At 33.8% G+C, this 27837-nt stretch overlaps 1 protein-coding gene across 5 annotated transcripts in view; it reads left to right on the forward strand.

Moving 5' to 3' along the window:
• The window catches only part of KIAA1109 (KIAA1109 ortholog), a 195382-nt gene that overhangs the window by 120786 nt on the left and 46759 nt on the right, over positions 1 to 27837 (forward strand). For 4 of the 5 annotated variants that reach the window (XM_027567282.1, XM_027567285.1, XM_027567283.1 and 1 more), the window contains exons 47-59: positions 431 to 1137; positions 1560 to 1799; positions 2301 to 2394; positions 4313 to 4363; positions 8451 to 8657; positions 10368 to 10606; positions 14390 to 14634; positions 16755 to 16860; positions 21100 to 21197; positions 21933 to 22118; positions 23774 to 23942; positions 25468 to 25679; positions 26778 to 26976. In XM_027567282.1, coding sequence (XP_027423083.1) covers positions 431 to 1137; positions 1560 to 1799; positions 2301 to 2394; positions 4313 to 4363; positions 8451 to 8657; positions 10368 to 10606; positions 14390 to 14634; positions 16755 to 16860; positions 21100 to 21197; positions 21933 to 22118; positions 23774 to 23942; positions 25468 to 25679; positions 26778 to 26976 — 2753 coding nt within the window. The remainder of the gene's footprint in view (positions 1 to 430; positions 1138 to 1559; positions 1800 to 2300; positions 2395 to 4312; positions 4364 to 8450; positions 8658 to 10367; positions 10607 to 14389; positions 14635 to 16754; positions 16861 to 21099; positions 21198 to 21932; positions 22119 to 23773; positions 23943 to 25467; positions 25680 to 26777; positions 26977 to 27837) is intronic. The other variant, XM_027567284.1, reaches the window with a different exon arrangement.

Consider the following 27837-nt stretch of genomic DNA (forward strand, 5'->3'; position numbering starts at 1 on the left):
CACACTTGTTATTTCTCACATTTTTGATGATAGCTGTTCTAACATATATAAGGTGATATCTCATCATGGTTTTGCTTTGTATTTCTCTAATAATTAATGATGTTGAAAATCTTTTCTCATGTGCCTGCTGGCCATCTGTATGTCTTCTCTGGAAAGATACCCATCTATGACTGAGTGACTAACACATACCACCCATTTTTAATCGTTTTTTAAATTACTGAGTTGTATATAAGTGTGATTTTGACTCGACGTAGAATAAGATCAAGAAAGAAGACTTAAGGCCTAGTTTCCAACTTGTAAAAATAAGAAGTGTGTTGACTTAGAACATACTTCATCTTGGAGATTATTTTGCTAACAAGTTAATAAAAACTATTATTCTGGGGAAAAAGAAAAACAACCTTGTCGTTTTCTTTTTTTTCCACATTTTTAGGCAAGGCCATGTGAATCTTCCTCCACTTGAGTTCAAACCGGCATTGATGTTGGAAACCTTTAGCATCAGCGCTGTTGTAATGGAAAAATCCGTGTGCACCCCTCAGAACTCTACCAATGCTCTTTCTTTTCATGATCTCAATAAGCGTTATTATAATACTTTTCACTGCAACTTTACTATTTCCTGTCAGTCAATAAGCCAGCATGTAGATATGGCTTTAGTTCGTCTCATTCATCAATTTAGTACGATGATAGATGACATCAAAGCAACTCAGACTGACATTAAACTTAGCAGATATACAGCTGGATCAGCTTCCCCAACACCTACTTTCAAAACCAGAAAACACCGGGATTTCCGCTCATCCGACTTCAGCCGCAGTTCTAGGGGAAGTCTTAACGGTGGCAATAGAGTAAATAATACAAAGAACAAGCGGACCAACAACGAGAATAACAAAAAGGAGTCTCGAAACAAAAATTCATTAGGAAGATCTGAAAGAAGAACTTCAAAAGTGTCTAGGAAAGGTTCAAAAGATGTGGTGGATCATATGACTATCCACATGGATGACTCTGATTCAATTACAGTATCAGAACAAAGCGAGCCTTCAGCCGAGTGCTGGCAGAATATGTATAAATTGCTTAACTTCTATTCACTTATCTCTGATCCAACAGGAATACTGGAAAAATCTTCAGAAACATTTGGACCAGCAGGTAATGGATATTTTTATATTTAAAAAATCTGTTTAGAACAACAATAATGCTAAAAAAAAAAAAAAGGTTATTCACCATGTATTCTTGTTGTTGTAAGAACTGGATAATTGAATGCATAGAATTGGCAGTCACCCAAGGAGAGAGAATAGTGATGGTGATCAGATATTCTACTGCCCCTTTTCCCATCCTTTCTAACTTTTACACAGTCAGCTCTTAAAGAATTCAGACAGACCTGCTTTCAAATACCTGAGTCTCCTATTTATTTTCAAATATGACCGTGGGAAAATGGTGGAAATTTTCAAAAATTATTTTGGTGGAGAAGAGGACAAAGAAGGCTAGTTTGGAGTGTAAAGGAAAGAAAAACAAGGTAGCATCCTTCCATTTTGCAGTATCTAAGCCCACATATTTCCATTTACTTAAAGGAGTTCGGAGCCCTACAGAGCCGACATGTAAAGTTGTGTTTGAGAATGAACAAGACAATACTAGTGTGACTAAGAGGAAACGTAGTTTGGTAACTGCTGAACCTCAGCATGTTACTCTGATAGTGTTTGGGATTGGCATGGTGAACCGCACACACCTGGAGGCAGACATTGGTGGGCTAACAATGGAATCGGAACTGAAGAGGATTCATGGCAGCTTTACACTTAAGGAAAAAATGAAAGGTATGATGACATCCTGATACCGGGGTGCCACTTTTCTGAAGAAAGCCAATGCCATGTCTCATAAATTCCTACGTGGTGATTTTTCTTCAGAAAATGGAACTTCCCATTTATATGGATCAAGAGTGCTAGTGTATATAGTTTTTTTTCCTATTCTTAATGGTTTAAAATTTTTCTAAATATTTTGTGCTACTAGTTCTGAGATTTAAAATGTCATTGGACTATTTAATGGCATTAGGCTCTTTAATGCATGAATGGCATGGTAAACTACATATTTTGCATTATTCCAGTTTTGACACATAACACATATGTATATGTGAATGGATAGAAAAACCTTCAAGGAAATTTTTTTTTAATTTGTTCTGGAATAGTTTAAATTTCATTGTACCTTTAAAATTATCTTTTCTCACTGAATATATTATGGATGAAATGAAATTTTAATATGAAGTGCAACTAAATTTCCAGAATTCATAGTTGGTTTTGTTTCTTTTTTCACATTTTAAGATGTTTTACATCAAAAGATGACTGAGACATGTGCCACTGCTCATATTGGTGGGGTTAATATTGTGCTGCTTGAAGGGATTACACCAAATATACAGTAAGTGTGTTGTCTTTTTAATTATTAAAGTTGTTTGTTATAGTATTATAGGAAACTTAAAATTCATTGGATGAATCCTGTACCTAGTAAGACTTGAGATTTATATAATATTGACAGATACTGTGCTTCTATCACTAAGAATATCACCAAATGAATTTTTTTTCAGAAAAATTATTTGCTCCCTTTATAAAATTGGTTTACTGCCAGTCCTGCCACCCTAAAAAACTGACTGCCAGTACATTTTAAGATTGTGTAACAGGAGAAATGATTACAGTGTAGATTTCAGTTAAACATATAAGATGCAAGAGCTCACATAACTCATTTAAGTAAAACAAAATTATAATCAGAAAATAGTCTCTTGATTTTACTAACTAATCATTGCCCAGTATTCATGCTGGGTTTCAAAACTTCATCTTGCCATTTTTTCATTTAAATAATTTAACAATAAGGCCTATGACACCCTCCTCATAGTATAAATAAGCTTTCTACAGTGAGTATACCATTCCATATTGCTTTCTTTTGACTCTTTGCTCTCACCTTTTCAATGTTCTTTTTGTGTATCTGTCCAAAATTGTTCTAATAATAATTACCTTTACACATGATATTTAGATCACTAATTAGTTATCAATACATTTAACCATTCACTTTGCTCATACACTTGGGAATATATACCTTCATTCCTAACTTCCTTTCAGTGGAACAGTTTTATGCTATAACTCAAATTGTATTTTGATAATTTAGTCAGATTTTGAGAATTTGCTCATTTTTAGTAACTAGTTAATGTCCTACTATTGTCCCTTAAAGCAACTATCATGCTAAATACTGACACAATAGAGGATCTAGTTCAATGTTATAAAAATTAAATATTAGTCAAAAATTGACTCATTACAGGTCTATTCATGACATTTCATACATGGGTAATATGATGACTGTCTTGGGGAACATTTCCTGAAATGGATGTGTAAATCTTGCTGGGGCAGTTATGACTTGTATATCTAGAACCAAAGAGTGTATTTCATTATAGCTGCTTAAATGGTCCCGATCACATTTCCTAAGCTGGCTTTCTAAAGACCAGAAATTCCAGTAGTTGTGAGATAAGATATTTTCTGACTATTCAGAATGGGAGGAAGGGTATTATTATATAATAATTACAGTCTAAAGGAGCATCTATTGTGGACCTGGAACCTCATATACATTATTTAATCCTCACTACAATCCTATTAACTGGGGCGGTTTTATCCCCACTGTTAATAAATAAATCGAGATTCAGAAAGATCAGAGTGTTTTCCTAAAATGCTTAAAGTCATACAGTCAGTAAGAAGAGGTGCCTGAATCTCCACACCTTCTCCCTCACTATGATGCTTCAAAGAAAGTCACCACAGACTTAGGTTTCATGATTCCTTTGTTGACTCTGAATTTAAAGTATCATGGTTACTTTAACCTATTCAGAAGTACAACAAATTTCTTTAAATGTCTCCTGTGTTTTATTTACTCCATTCTCTCAATACTCTTATCTGCATTAGCTAAGAGAAGGCTTCAAATAGTCTCTAAATTTGCAAAACGTATTTATAAAATACTTTTTAAAATATTAGTTGATATTTTTTTGTCTCTAAAAAAAGAGGTCAAGCCAAGATCCCTTAACTTTTTCATTAAAAAAATAAAACTGTATTTATTACTTGCTACCAAACTCTAATAGTATTGATAAGACTTTCTGGATTTATTCTTTGGGTTTTCATTTCTAGTTTCAATTAAAAGAAAATGAAATTTCAAAAAAGTTGAAAAAGTTCTTCGAGTGAAAATTTTTAAAATGGGAAATAAAAGCTTTCCAGATGATTAGTCATATTGTAACTAATTTATGCATGAATGTTTATTTGCTTCCTTTTTGTTTTCCTGCTTTCTCTTGAATCTTCATCTGTAGACTGGAGGATTTTCCTACATCTCCTACAAGCACAGCCAAACAAGAGTTTCTGTATGTCATTATTATTCTTTTCATGGACTTTGTGATTAACATTGTATTGGATAGTTTTAGAGATAAAATATTAATATTTAGATTATCTGCATGGCTGTGAATTATGTAGTTAGTTATTATTTTGTGGCTTTAATATAGATCCTTTCATAGATTATACAGTTTGCTAATATTCATGGAAAACACACAGGTAAGAACTGCCTTTTTGGTAATTCATACCTTCTTTTATTGTTGAAATATTCAAAATTATAGTTGTATGTTGCTTTGAGCTCTTTTAAGACCTGTTAATATTAAAATTTATATTATCACAAATCCTCATTAATATTGGTTGTGATAATAGAAGCTGAAATTTTTAACTTTGCAAGAGAGTTGACAGGTTTGCAAAACTAATTATTAAAACACTAATATATGAAAATATCTACATTGCTCATCCTTCTAATTCTGTCTGTAGTATGTAGAGAGTTTGCTCTATTGTCAAATTTTATATGTGTCTTTTATACTGTATATACTTTAATATTTTTGATTGGCTTGATTTTACCTATGTATATCTGATATTTTGTGGTAGTGAGCTCTACCAAGCATTACGTATAAATATTTGTGATGTAAATCTTAACCGCCATGACAATTTAGTATGTTACTTAGCACTGATTATTTATTTGAACATTTTCTATAAAATTCAAGTATGCTGAATAAATTTAGTTGAATCTGCATATTTTGTTCCAGGCTAGTAAGATTATCAATAACTGGTGAGATTTATTTCACTGTGTATTGATAATAGGCCATAGACAAAATATCATCAATTAAGAACCCTTTTTTGGGATTATCTGTGATCTATATCACTTTATCAGCCAACTAAAGTACTAATAAAGAATAAATGCACTAATACTAAATTAGAAAATTGATTGTTTTTTGGAAACCACTCTTCCATATTAATATCATGTTAAAAGGTATAGGAAAAAATAGCGATTTCCACTTTAGTATTTGTAATAGCTAAAGAAGATTTATTGTTTCTTTTTTTATCACTGAGTTCTCTGGATGTATAACAAAAAAATAAGCATGGCTTTAGAAAGGATGCTTTTTAATGACTGAAGATCACATCTTCATCCACTCAACTAACTAGGTTTCTAGGTTACAAATTATTGTCTGCACACTATGTTAGGTCTTAAAGATTGAACAGTAAGCAAATGAGAGGTAGTTCCTGTCATAATATCACTTTATAGGCCTACTCCCTCCTTTTTCAGGCCTTCCTGCTAGGAGAGTTAACATATAAAGTACAATTGCCAAATACGAAAGACAGTTCCAGTGATTTTTAATAGATAACTAGACAATATGTGATCATAACACTCTGTGTCCCCACTGTAGAGATTTTCAGGCAAAACTGAGTTGAGGCAGGCAGCATGGGTCAGGGTGCCTTCCTTTTCCTGCCCCTAAAGTTTGGGCCTGAATGGTCAAGGAAGTAGGGTGGAGATAGAGATAATGAGGACCTAAATTAAATCCTCAAATTCTTAACCTGCATGGATAAGCGTGGCTGGTCTACCTATAAGGCCCTATTGTCTGGACACAGGAAGAAAAAGAAGATGAGGAAAACTTGCCTCATTAGACACTGTGGTCATTATAACTTAGGTTCAGAGTGCATCTAGCAGAACTTTGTCAAATAGACCAGCATTGTCAATGAATTCTCAAACCAAACTTCTTGGTCACTTGCTGTGAACTTTTTGCATATATGTGGCATGCCTGGCATGCTACAGGTTTTTATAGTCATCTGTTTAAAAAGACTTTGACCACTTCTTTCCTGTGTAAAAGTTTACTACATGTTTTATGATATAGATTAAGGCACGGCTCTTTTAAGAGTTAAAATAGAGTTATGAATAGTTAATTCATTTGGCAGCTTGTAAATTGTTTAATTCCACATTCTGGGTCTCCTTACATCTTTAACACGTACAGTATGACAAGAGTTAATCAGATTCTCTGCAGTGTGTGGTTCAGTTTGATCAGTTTAGAACTATCCTATTGTCTAGCTCCAAGAAACATTACTCACACTATAGTCATGGGCATCGTTTATGTAGCCTCCAGTGTGAATGATGCCCTCTGGAGTTGGGCAACACAGAGTCCTTGAAGTTCTTAACATCACAGTTTCCACTGGTAATACCACAGATCTGCAGTAGCAAAGTAGTCAGCACTTTCTATTCTGACATTTGGTGTATAATTGAAAATCAAGGGTTGTGTATAGGCTACTATAATCAAAAGTAACATTTAAGGAGACTTCTATAGATTATAAAGTAAAATAGTAAGATGGGTGTAGAATTTCTTGACTGTCATGATGACAAGACTTCTTTGTAAATTTATGCTTAGTTTTATTCAATGCTGCTAAGTCGCTTCAGTTGTGTCCGACTCTGTGTGACCCCATAGACAGCAGCCCACCAGGCTCCCCCATCCCTGGGAGTCTCCAGGCAAGAACACTGGAGTGGGTTGCCATTTCCTTCTCCAATGCATGAAAGTGAAAAGTAAAAGTGAAGTCGCTCAGTCGTGTCCGACTCTTAGCGACTCCATGGACTGCAGCCTACCAGGCTCCTCCGTCCATGAGATTTTCCAGGCAAGAGTATTGGAGTGGGGTGCCATTGCCTTCTCCAAGTTTTATTCAATAAGTGAATGCTATTCACAAGTATAAAGTCCTTTGAATTTTAGCATCATCTAAGTGTTTTGTCTTATGTTGAAATTGATTTTAAAATGGAATCATTTTATTATTAGAATAGTTAAGATTCAAAATTCAGTAACTAGTCAGCATTCTAAAATCTACCATCATTCTGGTTAGAACAGTTCCATAGATTACTTTTTTCCTTTCTCTAATCAGTGATAGTCTTTGAAAGTGGTTTCCTTTGAAGAAGAAGGCAGATATAGTTCTGTAGTAAACATTTTTGAAGTTAGTATAATACCTGGATTTCACTATCTGTAAATAATCAAAACTTCTGATAGAACCACTCTTAACGCTTCTCAAGATTTGTTCTAATATAAGTTAAATGTAATGCATTGATTCCTTAGGTCCTTGAGACTATAAATAAATTGTCAATGAATCCTTTGTAGCCTAAGTAGAGATAAATATATGTGAACTGATCCGTAGTTGATATGAAATTTGCACTTTGTGTGTTTTGCTTAATCTGTTGTCAAGTATCCTGTGCCCATTTGAAAGATAACATTTATGTTAAGCTTTCAATTTATGACAGGGCCTTTAGTGGTGTAGTTCATTGACATGAACCTTTCTGTTGTATGTGTCAAGACTGCTTCAGCGTGACTTTTACATACATGATTTTTACAACATGCTATCTGTGGAATCTCACAGTTGTAGTGTTGAGTCATTCTTCTGCTGTACTTCTTTCTGCTCATTTATTTCACAAAATTCAGTGAGTGTCTGCCATGTTCAAAGCATTGTTCTAGGTATTGGAAGGAAAAAACAAGAAACCAAGAAAGACAGTATTTCTATTTTATATTTGTACCCGTAAAACTTACCAATTTTTAACTAAGTAGTAGTTACTCTTTATGAATTGGACTTCTATCATTTCTTTGCCACTCACTGAAAATAAAAAAAATGGAAAATGCAAGTTGAATTTCATCTTTCTCATTAATTTCTTTTAGCTTATTAGCTGATTATAAGATTAATTTCTTTGACTGATTAGATTTTAAGAGGTATAATGGTGTTTTTCTTCCTTTTGAAGTTCAGTCTATATTTTCTTAGTGGTTGTAGAGATGCCTGAAATAAGTTGAAGAAAAATGGAGTTCTGAATGGGGAAAAATAAAAATGGAATTTTGTGTTGTATATGTGTAATATGTCAGTGTTCATTCTCTTCCATATAAGCACAAAGATATATTCTTCTGGAAACTCTTTATTAAAGAAATAGAGTAATATTCCATACAAACAATAAAATGTATGTCAGTATTTTTAGAAGATATTATTTCTTCAGTATGATTTAAATGCATGGAAAATCTTATTTACTTCAATAAATGATTTAAAAGCATTTGTCTTGCTCTCAAAATACATTTTCAAAATTTCTCTTTATTTGACCATATTTTAATGATCTTCCTTCTCTATTAATAGAACTGTAGTGAAATGTAGTATTGCCAAGTCCCAAGCCCTCTACAGTGCCCAGAGGGGATTGAAGACTAACAATGCCGCCGTGTTCAAAGTAGGAGCTATCAGCATCAATATTCCCCAGCACCCTGCCACCTTGCACAGCATGATGGTTCGAAGTTCTCACCAACTATCTAAGCAGATCTCAGATCTCATCAGACAGCCTTCTACAGCGTAAGTTATTTATTCAAGTTTTGTGATTCTGTATAGTATTTCATGTCATTTTTTGCTGTGTTAACAGTAGTTTGGAGGAAGACAGAGGTTACATTTAGAGTAGTGACTTATGGATAGTGGGGCGAGTGAAAAATAGCTAAACATGATTGTGGAAGAATCATATTGAAGTGTGTGTATTATTGAAGTAGTGTGTTACAGATGCAATTGTCAATCTTTCATATTACATCAGTAAAGCTTAGGAGAGCCTAAGGATTAGTGGACATTATAAAGGGGTACTACTAAAAGGCAAACTGAAAAATTCTAGGACTATAACAATCTTTATTTCCTTTAATTTCATAGAAATTTGTGACTACATAGATTTATAAAGTTGCAGGGCCATTCTTATGTCTCGTGCATGGTTTTGTGCTGTCCTTCATATGAAATTCTTGTACATGGTTCAAGGAAGGATTTGATAGTACTATTTACATATTTTAAAAGGCAGTGAATGGGACTTCTGCAGAGTAACCTTTAGCCAGGGTTTGTACTGCTGAGCTCTTTTCCTGGTCTCCAAAGCTGTAACTAATGAATAACTAATAAAAATTTAAGTAAAAGGTAAAAGTTTGCCTTGTTACATTTCCTTTTTTCCTAGTCTATAAGGCAGAAAGACATTAGTGTGTTTTTTGATGGTGGCTTAAAGCAGTGATTTTTTTTTCCAGTTTGTTCTGTCTAGATCTTTAAATTCTGATGTAGTATTAATTCATGTCTAGTTGATTAAGTAGTAATAACTCACATGTTTTTCCTGTCACTGGAATATGAAATCCAGAATGTATATATGAGCCTTAGTTATAAAATTCTCTAAGGAATTTTTTCTTATTAGAATGTATTGGCAAACAGAGTGGAGTAGTTAGAAAAAAAAAAAAAGACTTGAGTCAAACTACATGTGTGCTCAGTCTCTAAGCCATGACCAATTCTTTGCAGATACAATCTTATAGCCTGCCAGGGTCCTTCTGTCCATGGCATTTTCCAGGCAAGAACACTGAAGTGGGTTGCCATTTCCTTCTCCAGGAGATCTTCCCAACCCAGGGATTGAACTCACATCTCCTGCACTGGCAGGCGAGTTCTTTACCACTGAGCCACCAGGGAAGCCCAGGGTCAGACTGATTGAATTAAAAACTGATTTTACAAATTCATAGTTATGCTTCCTCATTAGTAAAATGAAGATAATAGTACCTACTCACAGGATTTTTGTTAGATGAATAAATGATATGAAATGTACAAGGCACTAAGAATAGTACCTGGCACATAGGAAGCACTCAAATAACTATTATTTGTTTTTGTTGATGTTAGTTATTATTATTCATAGTGGTAGTAATAATAGTGGCAAGTAATAGTATTGTATCAACAGAATTGCATGATGGTTAAGTCATAGAATCTGGAATCAGACAAACTTCTGGTTTCACATTAATGATATGAATGATCTTCGGACAGCCTTAACATCCAGTTTATATTGTTACTACTTGATTACTTTTCCAGATCATTTTTCAGTGGGTGTTTGAGGAAGACTTAATATGATCTGGTATTGGAAAGAAAATGTGTTCACAGTTCATTTTTTCTGTTTTTCATTGAGAATTCCAATTTTATACAATTTTTATTTTTTATACAATTTAAATCTTAGTAGCTGTTCTGTTTGTGTCCCTTTTTCACCTTTTAAACTTTCTTTTTGCTTTATAGCCCACAGCCTGTAAAAGAAGATATTGCAACCCCCCTACCTTCTGAAAAAACCCCAACAAGTGTTAATCAAACTCCTATTGAAACAAATGAATTTCCTCAACTACCAGAAGGTTTAGAGAAGAAGCCTATTGTCCTTAAGTTCAGTGCCATGTTAGATGGTATAGCCATTGGAGCAGCACTTTTACCATCTCTGAAAGCAGAATACAAGATGGGACGAATGAGAAGCCACGGAATGACAGGTAACACTGAAGTTTGAATTCATTCTTAAAATGTATTAGTGGTTTTGAGTATTAGTAATATTTTGGTGAAAGGCAAATTTGGTTTTATAGAATTATATTAAAATTTAAATCATTTTAATCAAAACACTTTTAAATTTCATTAACAGTGTTTTTCATTCAGTCAAGTGAAAATAGCAACACACTTCATTGAGTGACATCATGGACCCTGTTTTCATTCGAAGTCTTTAGAGTTATCCGCTATTTAGAGACCATTTCCAATTTAAGTTGAATACATTTTTACATCTGTTAGGTTCCTATAGCCTGAATTGGTTTATTTTCACATTGAGTACGTTTAGCTTTAATCAGAGGTTGTGTTTTGTGATCCTTACATATCCTCTCCAAAAGTCACTTCGCTGTTGTATTTTTTTTCTGAAATGTATCCTATTTTTCAATCTGTTAAAATATTTTTCTCTTATTCTATTGACATTATAAATTACATTAGTAGTTTAAAAACATATATACACATATGTGAGTTCAGTTCAGTTCAGTCGTTTAGTCATGTCCGACTCTTTGCGACCCCATGGACTGCAGCACGCCAGGCCTCCATGTCCATTACCAACTCACAGTGCTTACTCAGACTCATGTCCATAGACTTGATGATGCCATCCAACCATCTCTTCCTTTGTCTACATCTTCTCCTCCTGCCTTCAATCTTTCCCAGCATCAGGGTCTTTTCCTATGAGTCATTTCTTCACATCAGGTGGCCAAAGTATTGGAGTTTCAGCCTCAGCATCAGTCCTTCCAATGAATATTCAGGACTGATTTCCTTTAGGATGAACTGCTTGGATCTCCTTGCAGTCCAAGGACTCTCAAGAACCTTCTCCGACACCATAGTTCAAAAGCATCAATTCTTTGGTGCTCAGCTTTCTTTGTATTCCAACTCTCACATCCATACATGACTACTGGAAAAACCATAGGTTTGACTAGACAGACCTTTGTTGGCAAAGTAATGTCTCTGCTTTTGAATATGCTGTCTAGGTTGGTCTTAGCTTTTCTTCCAAGGAACAAGCGTCTTTTAATTTTATGGCTGCAATCACCATCTGCAGTGATTTTGGAGCCCAAGAAAATAAAGTCTGTCACTGTTTCCATTGTTTCCCTATCTATTTGCCATAGATGGCAAAGTGATGGGACCGGATGCCATGACTTAGTTTTCTGAATGTTGAGTTTTAAGCCAACTTTTTCACTCTCCTGTTTCACTTTCATCAAGAGGCTCTTTAGTTCTTCACTTTCTGCCATAAGGATGGTGTCTTCTGCATATCTGAGGTTATTGATACTTTTCCCGGCAATCTTGATTCCAGCTTGTGCTTCATCCAGCCCAGCATTTCTCATAATTTACTCTGCATATAGGTACATATGGTACCTGGTAAATAACCAGGGTGACAGTATACAGCTTTGATGTATTTCTTTCCCTACTTGGATCCAGTCTGTTGTTCCATGTCTGGTTCTAACTGTTGCTTCTTGACCTCTATACAGATTTCTCTGGAGGCAGGTCAGGTGGTCTGGTATTCCCATCTCTTCCAGAATTTTCCACAGTTTGTTGTGATCCACACAGTCAGAGGCTTTGGTGTAGTCAATAAAGCAGAAATAGATGTTTTTCTGGAACTCTTGCTTTTTTGATGATCCAAAAGATGTTGGCAATTTGATCTCTGGTTCCTCTGCCTTTTCTAAAACCAGCTTGAACATCTGGAAGTTCATGGTTCACATACTGTTGAAGCCTGGATTGGAGAATTTTGAGCATTATTTTGCTCGTGTGTGAAATGAGTGCAATTGTGCAGTAGTTTGGACATTCTTTGGCATTACCTTTCTTTGGGATTGGAATGTAAACTGACCTTTTCCAGTCCTGTGGCCACTGCTGAGTTTTCCAAATTTGCTGGCATATTGAGTGCAGCACTTTCACAGCATCATCTTTCAGGATTTGAAATAGCTCAACTGGAATTCCATCACCTCCACTAGTTTTGTTCTTATAGTGATGCTTCGTAAGGCCCACTTTACTTTTCATTCCAGGATGTCTGGGTCTAGAGAGTGATCATACCATCGTGGTTATCTGGGTCATGAAGATCTTTTTTGTATAGTTCTTTTGTGTATTTTTGCCACCTCTTCTTAATATCTTCTGCTTCTGTTAGCATACCATTTCTGTCCTTTATTGAGTACATCTTTGCATGAAATGTTACATACCATTTCTGTCCTTTATTGTGTACATCTTTGCATGAAATGTTCCCTTGGTATCTCTGATTTTCTTGAAGAGATCTCTAGTCTTCCCCATTCTGTTGTTTTCCTCTAGTTCTTTGCATTGATCACTGAGGAAGGCTTTCTTATCTCTCCTTGCTGTTCTTTGGAACCCTACATTCAAATGGGTATATCTTTCCTTTTCTCCTTTGCCTTTTGTGTCTTTTCTTTTCTCAGCTATTTGTAAGACCTTCTTAGACAATCACTTTGCCTTTTTGCATTTCTTTTTCTTGGGGATGCTCTTGATCACTACCTCCTGTACAGTGTCACAAACCTCGGTCCATAGTTCTTCAGGCACTCTGTTTATCAGATCTAATCCCTTGAATCCATTTGTCACTTCAACTGTGTGTAAGGGATTTGATTTAGGTCATACCTGAATGGTCTACTAGTTTTCCCCTACTTTGTTCAATTTAAGTCTGAATTTGGCAATAAGGATTTGTGAATAAATGTATGTATGTATTTATATATATGTGTGTATATATATAGTGTGTATGTATTGTATTTATTCCTGGCCACAGATCTTGATTTTAATAAAGTTTCTGCTACTCTTTAATTTCCTCATAAGGAATTGGGGAAATTTGGCCTGAATAATGGTTTAGGTTGTATATTTATAATTGAACAACTACATGCCAAATTGTTGATTTAAGTGTTTAGAACCAGCAGTAAACTGAAACTCATGCCATATCCTTATTTGGAATATGTTCCCATTATTAATTATTGTTAAAGTCAAAGAAACATGCGATTATATAATTTTATACTTAATGTTTTCAGTAAGTATAAGTTAATTGATTTGACAGTTTCTCTGTTTCCTTCCATACCAAATCAGGATCAGGAGGCAAATTATCAACTGCTAACTGTTCTCTGTGAAGAAAACATTGTGTGGAATAGTGCTTTCTGTTTTTTTGTTTTGTTTTTGCACTTAGTGAATTTCTGTTGTTTTAACTCTTGTAATAAGGGCAGTTTCTTTTCTACCTTCTGTGAAATTAAAAACATTTTTAAGTGTTCCTCTAGCACCAATGCTGCACACCTATTAGGCTTAATAAGTGATACTTGCTGGCTTAATAATACTGGCTGACTGTTTATAGTAACCATTTGTTGTTATTCAGTTACTAAGTCATGTCTGACTCTTTGTTACCCCATAGACTGCAGCACGCCAGGCTCCCCTGTGCTTCACTATTTCCCGGGGTTTGCTCAGATTCATATCCACTGGAGTTGGTGATCTTTTCTAATCATCTCATCCTCTGCTGCCCCGTTCTCCTTTTGCCTTCAATCTTTCCTAGCATTAGGGTCTTTTCCAATGAGTCAGCTTTTTTCAGGTGGCCAAAGTATTGGGGCTACATATATTTAAAAACAGGAAAATTTTCTAAGCAAATTTAAAGTATCCTTCTCATATCTTTAATCATAGGTTTTGGGAAATGCATACTTTTTTCATACTCACCATTTATTGGACATGGTAAGTAATGAAATGAGTGAATGAGCACCTGAACAACAAAAATAATTTCTCTTTTTTTCTTACAGGTGCACAGACCAGGTTTACATTTGAGCTGCCAAATCATAGACTGCGTTTTACTTCAAAAGTTTCTGCCACAGATATGTCAACCATTCCTCCTTCTGCCAGTCTTAACCTTCCTCCGGTTACTATGTCAGGGAAATATATAATGGAAGAGCATGATAGTTACTCAGATCAAGTGTGGAGTATAGATGAACTGCCTTCTAAGCAAGGGTACTATTTACAGGGAAATTATCTACGTTGTGTGGCAGAAGTAAGTTCACTTTTAAATTTTCTTATTCTTTGTAATTTAGGAGCCTTTGGGATTTAGGTGTACCAAAATATGTAGTGATCCAAATTTTTGGGAGAAATCATCAAATCATTTATTGCTACAGAATTTTGTGCTGTGTCTGGTGGGAGTGTGTGTATGTGTACAGGTGTCTCTCTCCTTATAGTTTTATTTAAACATTTTTTTCTTGTTTTAGTCATCTTTGGATTCATATTTATTATATTGGTTGCCACATGCATCTCTGCAGTATTTTCATTATTCTTTTGATTATAAAAAAGCTAATAGTATTTAACATTGGTCAGGTGCTGCATGTGCACTGACTTGTACAGTTCTTAAATCAGCTCTTTGAGATAGATATTTTATTCTCATTTATAAGTAGAGAAACTCAACCTTTAGGGTGCTTACGTGATTCATCTAGGTATACATACTTATTAACAATATAAAGGTCACACAGAGAGAAAAAATAATTATAAGCACATTCACAGACTAGTTTCTGTACTAGGGCAAGTTGAAAACAAGCGTACCTGAGTCCATCATTATTTTTTCCCTTTATATCTGTACAATTAGCACAAGTTTAAAAAGCATTTGGGTATATTTTTCATTTGATTCATGGTAAGTAGGTCATTTGTTACTGTCCTAATTTGTTACAGTAGAAAATTGAATTTAAAAAGATTAAATGACTTTCCCTAAGTCCCCCAGCTATCAACTGAGAGATGCTTGAATCAAAGGCATGCTTGTCCCTCAGCTTACTTTGTCAGAAAAAACTGCAGCCTTCTCAGAAATCAATTTGACAACTATTTGTTTTATAAATTTTATTCTCTAGAATCTGAAGCATCTATAAGAATGCTCTTTGGCTTCTTTCTAGAAATATTGCAGCTTGTAGGATATAGCTAAGTCTGGTTTGCCTTCTTTAGACTCTGCTTGTCCTAGAACCTCTCATGTACAACATGCTAGAAGTCTGATATTTACTTACTAAAAAGTAGATTATAAAGGCTATTTCGTTTGTGCTTTCTACTTCTGAAAAATAAGTGTCCCAAACTCTAGTTTAGCAATACTATTATTAATATTTCATTTGACAGAAAGTAAAGCAAATTCAATCCAGTATATTGCATAATTCCTTATTAATGTTAGCTATTATAAAGATATAAAGTTTATAATTGGGACAGAATACCATCCTAAATTTACTGAGAATGCAGTTAACTACAAACATTTGAAAGAGTCTAAAGTTGCATCTCTCTGAGAGTTGCCCATTTTACTATGGCCTGAAATAGACACATGTGAAAATCATCTTTACCCATCTGATACTACTCTGTCCACAATGAAAGTGCAACTTAGACTTTATGTGACTTCTCATTTAAGAAAAGACTGCTTACATGTATTTTGCACTTAACTTTTGATCAACATATGAACACTATCAAAGTGACAAATGTTGAAGCATTTCCCTTACTCATAAAGATGCTTCGATTCATTGTAAATAAGCTCGAATCCAATTAAGCCCTGATTTCTATTTAATCTATTAGTTAATTGTTGTCAGAAATTCTCTATACTAATCATGGGACATGCATTATAGTAAAGCTGAGTTTAGTATATCTGATTTGCTAATTCAGCTTCATGTAAGCTAATATAAGTTTCATGAGAACCATAATTTTGTTGTTTTTATTCACAGTTGTATCCTTAGCATCTAATGCAATACGCAGAGTAGATGGTCAATAAATATTTGAATGAGTAAAAACATTTTCTTTCACTTATACTGGCCCATTGTTCTAACACTAAAACAGTGGCCATTAAAAATAAATATTACTCTGCATAATCAGTATTGAAATTAACAGGTTGCATAGTTAAAGTATAATTTTCATTCATTTTCAAAAGATTTCTCTTACCTTATTGTCTACTGTTATTTTTTTAAAATAAGGAGAAATGGTGTCTAACAATGTCAGGCCAGTAGAATATTAAGGAATCTGAGTATTTTGACCCTTCATCAGTATATTAATTTAAAGTATCATGTAAGTAATTGTTCTTCCTCACAGTTTGGGATGACTTACGTGAGATGTCTTTAAGATTAATATAGTCAATATGTAATCTAATATTCTGATTTTGTTTGGCAGGTTGGTTCATTTGAACATAATCTTACAACTGATCTTCTAAATCACCTGGTATTTGTACAGAAAGTATTCATGAAGGAAGTTAATGAAGTAATACAAAAAGTTTCTGGTAAGATGATCTGCTACCTTACAATATAGAACATTCTCACTGGCTATAGGATGGTCCACATACCAGTAATATAAGTATTGATTCTGTCATTTAGATAAAATTATTAACTTCCTAAAAACTCTGTATTCCTTTTATGGCTTTCTCACCTACAGATGCTCCTGCTTATTACTTTTTTTATGTGTAATATATACATTTACAATTTATTTACTGTAAACTATACAAAGCTCCCTATGCTTCCCTTCCAAAAAAAAAAAAAACCAGCTTAGAGTGTGTCTGTTAATTAACTAATCTTAATCATTGTGGACAGAATTTATTTATTTATTTATTTATTTTTTTGGACAGAATTTAGATCAGTTTTAAGATTTTGATTTTAATCTACATCAGATGGTGACTATATGCTGGCTACATGGTAAATTGTCTGTAGCAACCCTTATTATATTTTTGCTGTTTCTCAAGAGTCAATTACAAGTAACCTTCTTAATCCCTATTTTACATTTTAACAGGAAATATATGTCTTATTTAAAAATGTTTATTTGATTTTTAATTCACAAGATAGAGTATTAAGAGGAATTAGGGTGGAAAACAAGTTAACTGTATAACAGTTCTTGAGGCTGAATATTTCCAAAGTGAATATAAATAATCATTTTAAAATAATAGTTAAGCTTCACCAATAAAATGGCATCAAGAGGTGAGTCCTCCATTGTTGATAAATAAATTAATTCATTTTACAAATTTATTAAGTATCTATTCAATTATATTTGTGATGAGTTCTCTGAATGACAAGAAGAGGGTGCTGTGTCTATGCCAAAGGAAAAACTAACATATTCTAAGGAATCAGAAAAGGCTTCACACAAAGGAAGTCATATTCAAAACCTCACAAGTGAAGTCTCATTTGGCAAGAAAGGAGAGAGAAGATTCAGGCAGAGCTTATGGGCCAGTATTTGATAAGGCTTTGAAGGAGGACAGAACATGGATTAGGAAATTGAATTACATGGATAAGGAAATCGAATTATGTATAGCAACTGTGTGTGCAAGAGATTTTCCTGGTTCTCCTGGGTTGATTCTGCTTGTGTCTGAAGTTAGGAAGCTACTTAATGGTCACACTGATGAGGCCTAACAGAGGTATAAACACTTACAAGTGAAGTAGAACAAATCAATTAGGAGTTTTGGAATTTTTCTGAAAATGGTTGAATACAAACCATTAAGGAAGTGATGAATATATAGCAGAAGCCCTTTCTGCCACTAAAGGTGTCTCTTCTTGGAGATATACAGAAGTTTTGATGTGGCCTATTTACCTGGTTAAAGTCATATTAGAACATTATTTATACAAATTAAGACCTTTTCAAAACTGCTATTGCTAAATATGTATAATTAAAAAAACAAACCCTTCCAGTAACTAATCTTGTATCTCTTACAGTACAAGTGTAGAGTTCCTGGTATTAGTATGGTACTGTAAGCCGTACTTAAAGTGGTTTTGATGAAAGAGAAAGGCTTTTCTTAACCTTTGAATTACATCACTAGGAGTTATAAGAAAAGTAGGTCTATGAATAATGAACTGGAAAAGGAAACTGGAAATTAATGTTCTACCCATGAAGACTTGCCAATTACTGTGAAAAATAAAGAGCTCAGACAATGATGCCAATTTGGCTAGTGGCCAGATCTGCTTCCTGAACCATTCCTTCCTAACTGCAGAGACAGCATGAATCCTAGGGAAATAGCTGAAACATAAGTCACATATCATCCAGATGGTCGAGGGCCTCATGGAACACAGATGTTCCCTTATCTTTCTCAAAACCAGAGAATGTAACAGATTATTGAGAGGGAGTGCTTTGAATCCTTGTAGCCCAATTTCTTAGTATTCTAATGTCTGTATTGCTTCCCTACTCTCCCATAATCCTCACGATGATTTTCCTTATTTATTTTTAAAACTTTTTCCTCATGCTTTCCCTTTATGTTACATTTAGGTTTAGGATATTTTCTATTGCATAGGAATACTCATGTTCACAACCATCATCAAGTTTGTTAGGAAAATTCTTTTTTGAAGAATCAGTTCTTACAATCTTAATTGTGCATAGCCTGCCTGGGTTTCAGAAAGCTGTAGATAAGCACTGACCTGGTAAAGAGAGGAGATCTATCTTTTATTATGTACAGCCCGATGTGTGTAATCTATTTGTAATGTATTAGTAATATATTTGGAGAAGGCAATGGCACCCCACTCCAGTAATTTTGCCTGGAAAATCCCATGGACGAGCCTGGTGGGCTGCTGTCCATGGGGTCGCTAAGAGTCGGATACAACTGAGCAACTTCCCTTTCACTTTTCACTTTCATGCATTGGAGAAGGAAATGGCAACCCACTCCAGTGTTCCTGCCTGGAGAATCCCAGGGACGGGGGAGCTTGGTGGGCTGCTGTCTATGGGGTCACACAGAGTTGGACTCGACTGAAGTGACTTAGTAGTAGTAGTAGTAATATATTTATATATATATGAAATAAGGTTACCAGTTTTACAATTAGATCAGGTATATATTTAATTCATAACAAGGTAAAAAACTGTAGAGTTAATGTACCTAGTAGTGTCTCTGATATTTCCATAAACTAAAAAGATTGTGTAATACATTTTGTAAGAGGCAGAGCTTGTCTTTTAAATTAAAATTTTTTGAAACTATATAAAACATATTCAGCTTTCTGGTTTGTCCTTCTATTTCAATATTTTATTGGCTATTCTGGGTATTTTGTCTCTTCACATACACCTTAGAATGAGTTTGTTGATATCCACAAAATAAGTTGGTAGGATTTGGATTGCATTGAATTTAGAGATCAAGTTAAGAAGAACTGATGTCTATCTTTTATCAGAGTTTTGTAGTTTTTCTCATGTAGATCTTGTACATATGTTGTTAATTTATATTAATACCTAAGCATTTTAATTTTTGTGGAAATGTAAATGGTATTGGGTTTTAAATTTCACATTCCACTGTTTATTGCTGCTGTATAGGAAAGTGATTGATGTTTGTATATTATTAAACTTTGTATCCTGTAACCTTGCTATAATCACTTATTGGTTCCAGGAACTTCTACATAGATGATCAAGTCCTTTGTGAACAAAGACAGTTTTATTTCTTCCTTCCCAATTTGTATATCTTTTATTTCCTTTTCTTGTCATATTGCATTAGCTAGGACTTCTTGTATGATGTTGAAAAGGATTGGTAAGAGGGGCTATGCTTGCTTTGTACTATGAGGGGTATGTACTATGAGGGCTATGCTTTGCTTCCATTATCATAGTGGAAAAACTGAAAGCTTTTCACCAATTAGCATGGTTTTAGCTAAAGATTTTTTTTTTAGATATTCTCTATCAAATTGAGGAAGTTCTACTCTGTTTTTAGTTTATTGAAAGTCTTTATTATCAGTAGGTTTTGAATTTTGTCAAATGCTTTTTTTGCATCTCTTAATAAGATCATGTGACTTTTATCCTTGAGCCTGTTGATGTGATTGATGAATTACATTAATTTATTACCTACTGGGAAGAAACTTCCCATCTCACATTTGCTCCCTTGGATGATGCTAAATTCAATACACATAGAAAAAGAGGAATCATTTTGAGGTAGAATATTTGAAAGATAAACATGCAGAAAAGCTTTTAAAATAAGACAAAGAGAAGTGGAAGCAGAGATTGGATTTCAAAATGTTAGAACATTATTTCCTGAATACCACATAGCCTGAGCAACAAATGGTTTATTAATAGGAACTTTATCCCCAGGGTCCTCTACCCCAATTTTTTCTTAAATGTATAGGACAAACTTTTATTATCACAATCTTTGTTATTAAAATCTGTTATCTTATTTTTCATTTCTCCACATTTAGTTTTTCGTTTGTTCTTTTTTGTTTAAAGAACATGTAGAAATAAATAACCAAGGTCATATTTTTGATTGAAGAAATTTTTTCATTGTACTTTTTCCTTCAAATACATTTTCTGAGATGTATAATCATGTTTGGTATAGTTATATGTATAATGTTTTAATTTAGGCCATATAAAAAGTTCTTAATTTTCTATATATGTAGTACTGTCCCTATCTTATATCTTCCATCTGCCTCAGTGAAATGTGCCATGGCTAGAGTTCCCTGTTAAAGATTCAGTTAATGATCAGTAAAAAGGAATGTGTGTGTGTTTAAACACATAATTACTCTATTCCTTTTGAAGAAATTGCCTCAGACCTTCAATTATCTAATTAGTTACCCTCTTTTAGGCGGGGAGCAGCCCATTCCTCTTTGGAATGAACATGACGGAACAGCGGATGGAGAGAAGCCTAAAATTCTACTCTATTCTTTGAACTTGCAGTTTAAGGTAACATAAGTAATAATATAATAATGATTCCTTAAGAAGTATTTTTCCACGTAATGTATGCTTATAGAAAACTAATATGATACATGAATATTCCAAATAGAAAATAAAATTGAAGTATTAAATATAACCCTATTCTCTTAGAGAAGAAACCTTAACAATTGAATATCCTTTAGGATTTTTCCTGTTTGTATTTAAATATGTATATATTTCTGCCTTTATAAAAACTTTGAATACCTCTCCACTTCAGAACATTTAGATCTACTTTATCTTCTTAAATGGCTGTGCTATATTATACAGTCGTAACAATTTAAGTACTTCCTTCTATTGAACATTGATTTTTTTCTGATTATTGCTATTATAAATTATAAGAAATGTTTTGTACACTTGTCCAATTAAAATAATACCTTAATGTAAATCTTATTACTTCTAATATTTATGATATGTGTTCTTAAAAATAAAAATTATTCATACCAAATAGCTACTTGTTATTAATGTATTTAACCCATGAAGAGTCTGTATTTTGAATACAAAATACTGAAATGAATTTAATAGCTAAAAAAGTTCCTACTGACATGAGAAATTAAAGGATGTTGCCAGTTTTATCAGTTCAATAGGCATCCAAGATATTTTAGAACTTGGTGTTTTATTTATCACGTATTGAAATATTTCATTTGAATGGGTGTATATTGTTGATTTAAGATTATTTTATTCCTCCAAACATATATAAACTACTAGGGTATTCAGGTAACGGCCACAACTCCCTCAATGAGAGCTGTACGATTTGAAACTGGGTTGATTGAACTGGAACTTTCAAACAGACTTCAAACCAAAGCTTCACCAGGAAGTAGCAGCTATCTGAAACTGTTTGGTAAATGCCAAGTGGATTTAAATCTGGCTCTAGGACAGATTGTCAAACATCAGGTGAGTGCTGAATATGTTGATATTAAAACTGACTTTTAAACGCTGCATATCATTTTGAACTACTTTAAGTATTATTATACTTTAAAAAGTATTTAGTTTAAGTTCTGAAAATTTGATTGTAAATTCTAATGAAAATTCATTAAAGAAGGCCCTTATAATTTTATCTGGCATTTCATTTGAGTATTTTGGCAGTATATTGTTCTGGCAAATACAATCACATGAAATTTAATCTAGTATCTTCATGAATACTTATAATTTCTCTTGAAATTAGAGTTTTGTTAACACTCTATATTAACATTGCACGTATGCTAAGTAGCTTCAATCATGTCCAACTCTGTGTGACCCTATGGAGTGTAGCCCACCAGGCTCCTCTGTCCATGGGATTCTCCAGACAAGAATATTGCATTACCTGCGTTTGCCAGGTAGGTTTTTTTTTACCACTAGTGCCATCTAGGAAGCCCCCTGTATTAACATTAGTCAATCCTTTAAATGTTACTGGGCTTCCCTGGTGGCTCAGATGGTAAAGAACCCGCCTGCAATGCAGGAAACCTGGGTTCGATCCCGGGGTTGGGAAGATCCCCTGGAGGAGGGCATGGCAACCCACTCCAGTATTCCTGCCCGGAAAATCTCCATGGACAAAGGAGCCTGGCAGCCTACAGTCCGTGGGGTCACAGAGTCAAACACGAATGAGTGACTAAGCTCCTGTCTGAATAATGGCAAATTTTGTATGCCATAATGTTAAACATGTAAAGTTAAACATATATATAAACACACACACACACACACACACACACACACATAGAGTAGTAAATCAGATGCTGTTTATAAAAACTTAGCTTTCATAGCTCATGAAGGAATTTCTGTTTTGCTAAAAATTAGGTAGATTTTTAATCATTTTCCTTCTTTACTTTGAAGACCTGATTAAAAGAATACCAGTCACACTTTTAAAACTGAATGGCTATATTAAAGATTATGTGGGGGAATAAATGAACAAAAATTTCATGTCATCTCTAGAAAAACTAATTTTTTCTAATAGAAGCACAGTTTGAGAGATCTAATTATCTTGCCATTGAGAATATGAACCTAATCCTAGCTGTTGTATGGATTTTATGTATCACTTCCTATTTACTTCTTATATACCCATTCATATTGTATATCAATTTCAAATGTTATGGTATAGAGTATCAGGAATTTATCATTGACAAATGAAATGAAGAAAAGTGTACTGTAGTTCTTTTGGTGAACAATACCAGCTTCCCTGATAGCTCAGTTGGTAAAGAGTCCGCCTGCAATGCAGGAGACCCTGGTTCAATTCCTGGGTCAGGAAGATCCGCTGGAGAAAGGATAGGTACCCACTCCAGTATTCTTGGGCTTGCCTTGTGGCTCAGCTGGTCAAGAATCCACCTGCAATGTGGGAGACATGGGTTCAATCCCTGGGTTGGGAAGATCCCCTGGAGAAGGGAAAGGCTACCCACTCCAGTATTCTGGCCTGGAGAATTCCATGGACTGTATAGTCCATGGGTCGCAAAGAGTTGGACACAACTGAGCGACTTTCACTTTCACCATTAATGGTGTTTAAAACTTTTAATTTTAAAAATTAGAACATTTAAAACATTTCCGTTATTTGATTTTATTGAGCTTTTCATTTATCTTAGGTTTATGAGGAAGCTGGTTCTGATTTTCATCAAGTTGCCTATTTTAAAACTAGAATTGGATTAAGAAATGCCCTGCGAGAAGAAATAAGTGGTTCTTCAGATAGGGAAGCTGTGCTTATTACCTTGAATCGACCAATTGTGTATGCACAGCCCGTGGCCTTTGATAGAGGTAAGATGAAATCTATCAATACTACTTTGTCAGATTTAGAAATGTTTTAGTAATACTAGAGAAAGTCATCTGTAGTTTACCAGTGTAAATGCTTGACAGTAAATGTCTCTTAAATTTGAAATGTGAGCATCCAAAAAAAGTTTGTGTATTCTCATCAGTTTTTGAAGTTACTTTACTTTTTAAGTTATTTGCTTTTTACATGAATCTATAGGAATGTCTGATTCAGAATTTTAATTTTAATGCTAAGTTTTTTGGTTTGGGTAACTATTACACCCATTATTCTTGGCAGTGTCTTTATTCATTTATTCTATAAACATTTATTGTTCACTATATAGAAGTGGAATATACATACAGAAAACAGGAACTCTGCCCTCAAGGAGCTCTCAGTTCAGTGGAAAGAGAGCAAAGTTGACTGCAGAGTTGAAATATATATATATATATTTTTTTTTTCTTCTGATATACTAGGGAGTTCTCTAACTTTCTCTGTGCTTCTCAGAGAAGAAATTAATGTTTTAGGTTCAACTTGGAGTTAGGAGTTTACTCAGGAGATAGGAAATGCAAGCTTGTCCTATTTTACCTCCGTAGTTAGGAACTAAATAAATATTTGCCAAGTGAAAAAGAAAAGGAATATACATATATAAATATATATTAGCAGGGGCCCAAGAAAGTATAGCAGCAACTTTCATAAAGGAAAATGATGAGAAATAAAGCTGCATGATAGGGTCTAATTAATGTCTCTTGGGCAAATAGTAATGGTTATTTTAGAAGTAATAAAGAACTATTTATGAAGCCATAAAATAAACTGGTGATGGGCATTGAATGTTGATAAGATCAGTTCATTAGAAAACTACCTCTAACATTTTGTTTTGCTAAATCTGGTACACTTTTTTTTTTTTTTTTCATTTCTCATCTTACCATCCTCTGGTCAGCTTCCAGTGATTCCTTAAAAGTACTTTCTACTCTTGTATCCATGTCATAACTCTTGCTTTTCCTTCTACTTCTCTGACCTCTTCATCTTTATCTTAAGACTCCCCCTCTGTATATAGCATTAAATGATGGTTTATTTACCCTCAGATTTCATTTTTATTACAAACTCAAATTGTTTTTACTCCTCTCTCTAAATCACACTTTTAAATGTATGCTTCTAGTACTACATACCTCTCCTTCAAGAATTTTTAACAGTTGTAACAGAAAGCTTTGTACGGTCAGGGACCATGTTTGTTTTCCTTTGTGATTCCGTCCCAGCGCTTACCATAAAGTAGGCATTTCACAAGTAATTCATTAAATGAGTGACTAGACCTGAATTATCTTCTGTGTTTTGCCATTTTGCAGTTTCCTGCTTTCTGCTTTTTTCATTTGTCTGGTTGACTGTATCCTCTTAGATTCTTTCTAGTTCTAATTTTACAATTTTCTGGGACTAATTCTTATTAATCAACAAGATTTTATAGTTATACAGTTTTACTTGCCATGTAGATTTACAGCTTTGATTTTAATATTTCCTTTGCCCTGTCTTAATTATCAAAAGCTGTGCTGTTTTGGCTGAATTATAAAGCCGCATATGACAATTGGAATGAACAACGAATGGCTTTACATAAAGATATTCATATGGCTACGAAGGAAGTGGTAGATATGCTGCCTGGTATCCAGCAAACGTCAGCCCAGGCGTTTGGGACTCTCTTCCTGCAGCTCACTGTGAATGATCTGGGAATTTGCCTGCCTATCACAAATACTGCACAGGTATAAAAAATAGAATCATAGTCCAAGATTTAGAACTAAACATTTCTACTAATGATTTTTTGTGTGTGTACAGAGTATAACAATAAATATTTTCAGGATTACAGTTTATAACTTGAGTTTACTAAATAGTAAGATTGAATTCCTTCCAACATTATTCATCCATGGAGTATTAAATGTGGATCTCATGAGACCTTTCTCTGAATCATTTTGATGTGGCTCATAACAGTAATGAGATTGACACCCATCTAATAAATCTTTATTTTTACTTTGTATTTAGCAAAGACATCTTTGGCATATACTTGTTGATAAAATAGAAACCTAACATATTTAAGAATATGATATAATACTGAGTAACTTCATCTAAAACAGGGTAGGGAATTTCCAAAGTCTTTTAAACTGTAATATTTAATGGTAACAAACTTCCAAGGTATGTGTACTGGATTAAGCAGAAATAGTCTTTATGGTTTAAGAACAGTTCTCGGGAATGCATATTTGCACGCTCACTTGTATAAGAGAAAAAGCTGTGAACCCCTATTATGCTATGAAGTTATGATTATAACAAATACAGAGGTCTGTGTTTTATTGTTACAATTTACCTTAACCTGTAACCAGTTGTTGAACGAATTTATCTTCTAGTTATTGTTTGACAGGAAAGTGTTAAGAAAACTTCTGGGTTGAGGATTGGCAGTATGTGTTATGTTTGTGCTTCAAAAGTTGAAAAATGATAATACAGCATGTTGGACAGATTTCAGGAAAGCTATATACAGCAGGGATGGTTGTCAAAATGAATGTTCCCCACAACTAAAACAGAGACCTGAGATTTTAAAAAATAGATAATCAGACTTTTACATGTTTAGTTTTTAAAAAACTAAATGGCAAGTGCATATCACATGGGCAGTTTAATGTTTTAAAGTAGCATCTTTCTAAGCTGCTTTTTAACAAAGCTCTCTAAGGTTGACTCTTTCTATATGTTGGGTCTTCTAAATCCTAGGAGATTTCCAAACTTTAAAAGTTGTCACCTTTTTTTGTATTTTGTATTTGTATTTTGTATTTATATTTTGTATTAAAAAGTTGTCACCTTTTTAATGTATTTTGCAGTCTAATCACACTGGAGATCTTGACACTGGTTCTGCCTTAGTACTGACCATTGAAAGTACTCTCATCACTGCTTGTTCTTCAGAATCTCTAGTCAGTAAAGGACATTTCAAAAACTTTTGTATCCGTTTTGCTGATGGCTTTGAGACGTCATGGGATGACTGGAAACCAGAAATTCGTGGGGACCTAGTGATGAATGCCTGTGAGTATCTCTCATTTTCTGTATGAGCTTTATAATTTTTAAAAATTAAAAATAACCCCAATGTCATTAGTAAAACTAAAGGATGTTCATGTATAGAAATTTTATTGGACTTTGTGAAATAAAGACTGTTTCTAATTAAAGATACCAGAACATATTTGTGAAAAACTGCAGCTTTCAGTAGTTTAGGTAAGTAAACCAACTTGATATTTTTATTGATGATATAGCATTTGCTCACCCCCTGATTTTCGCTGTAATTGATTTATGAATGACCAGGTAAAGTATCTTTGTTCTGTGGGAATCTTGAAAGAAAGTGATATATGTATAAGATCCAGTTCATTCTATAACATAATACAGGATAATCAGGAACTTGAGCCATAGGTAAATCCACACTTCCAAATATGTAGTATACAGAGTATAATTTGGGTGAATTCCTCTGATTCCATAATGCTCAAAGTTGGGAATAACTGAAGCTGTGTTTAATATGCTATTTTGAAGATACAGGAGTTTGTTTTTATTTTAATATTTTAAACATTATAGCAGATTTGATAAAGTGTCATTAATCTTATAATGAAAAATTACTTGAGAATTAAAGGTTGTGAATTAAAATTCCTCAGTTAATCTGTAGACCAAAATTAATACTTACTTTCCAGAAGATGATATACTATTATTTAGCAATTTTCCCCTCTCTCCATTGGAAGAAAATCCCTCCATTTGTGGGTTTTCTTTAGGTATTTGGAAGACTTTCCAATGTTTTCATATCAAAAAATTAAAGTTTTGGTACTTAATTTTGGTAAAATTTTAGGTGAAATTCCTGGTTTTGAATGCTTTGCATTTAGATAATTAATAGGTAAAATACTAGGA

The sequence above is a fragment of the Bos indicus x Bos taurus genome, chromosome 17 (genome assembly GCF_003369695.1).
Source record: "Bos indicus x Bos taurus breed Angus x Brahman F1 hybrid chromosome 17, Bos_hybrid_MaternalHap_v2.0, whole genome shotgun sequence".
In the NCBI taxonomy this organism is placed as follows: Eukaryota; Metazoa; Chordata; class Mammalia; order Artiodactyla; family Bovidae; genus Bos; species Bos indicus x Bos taurus.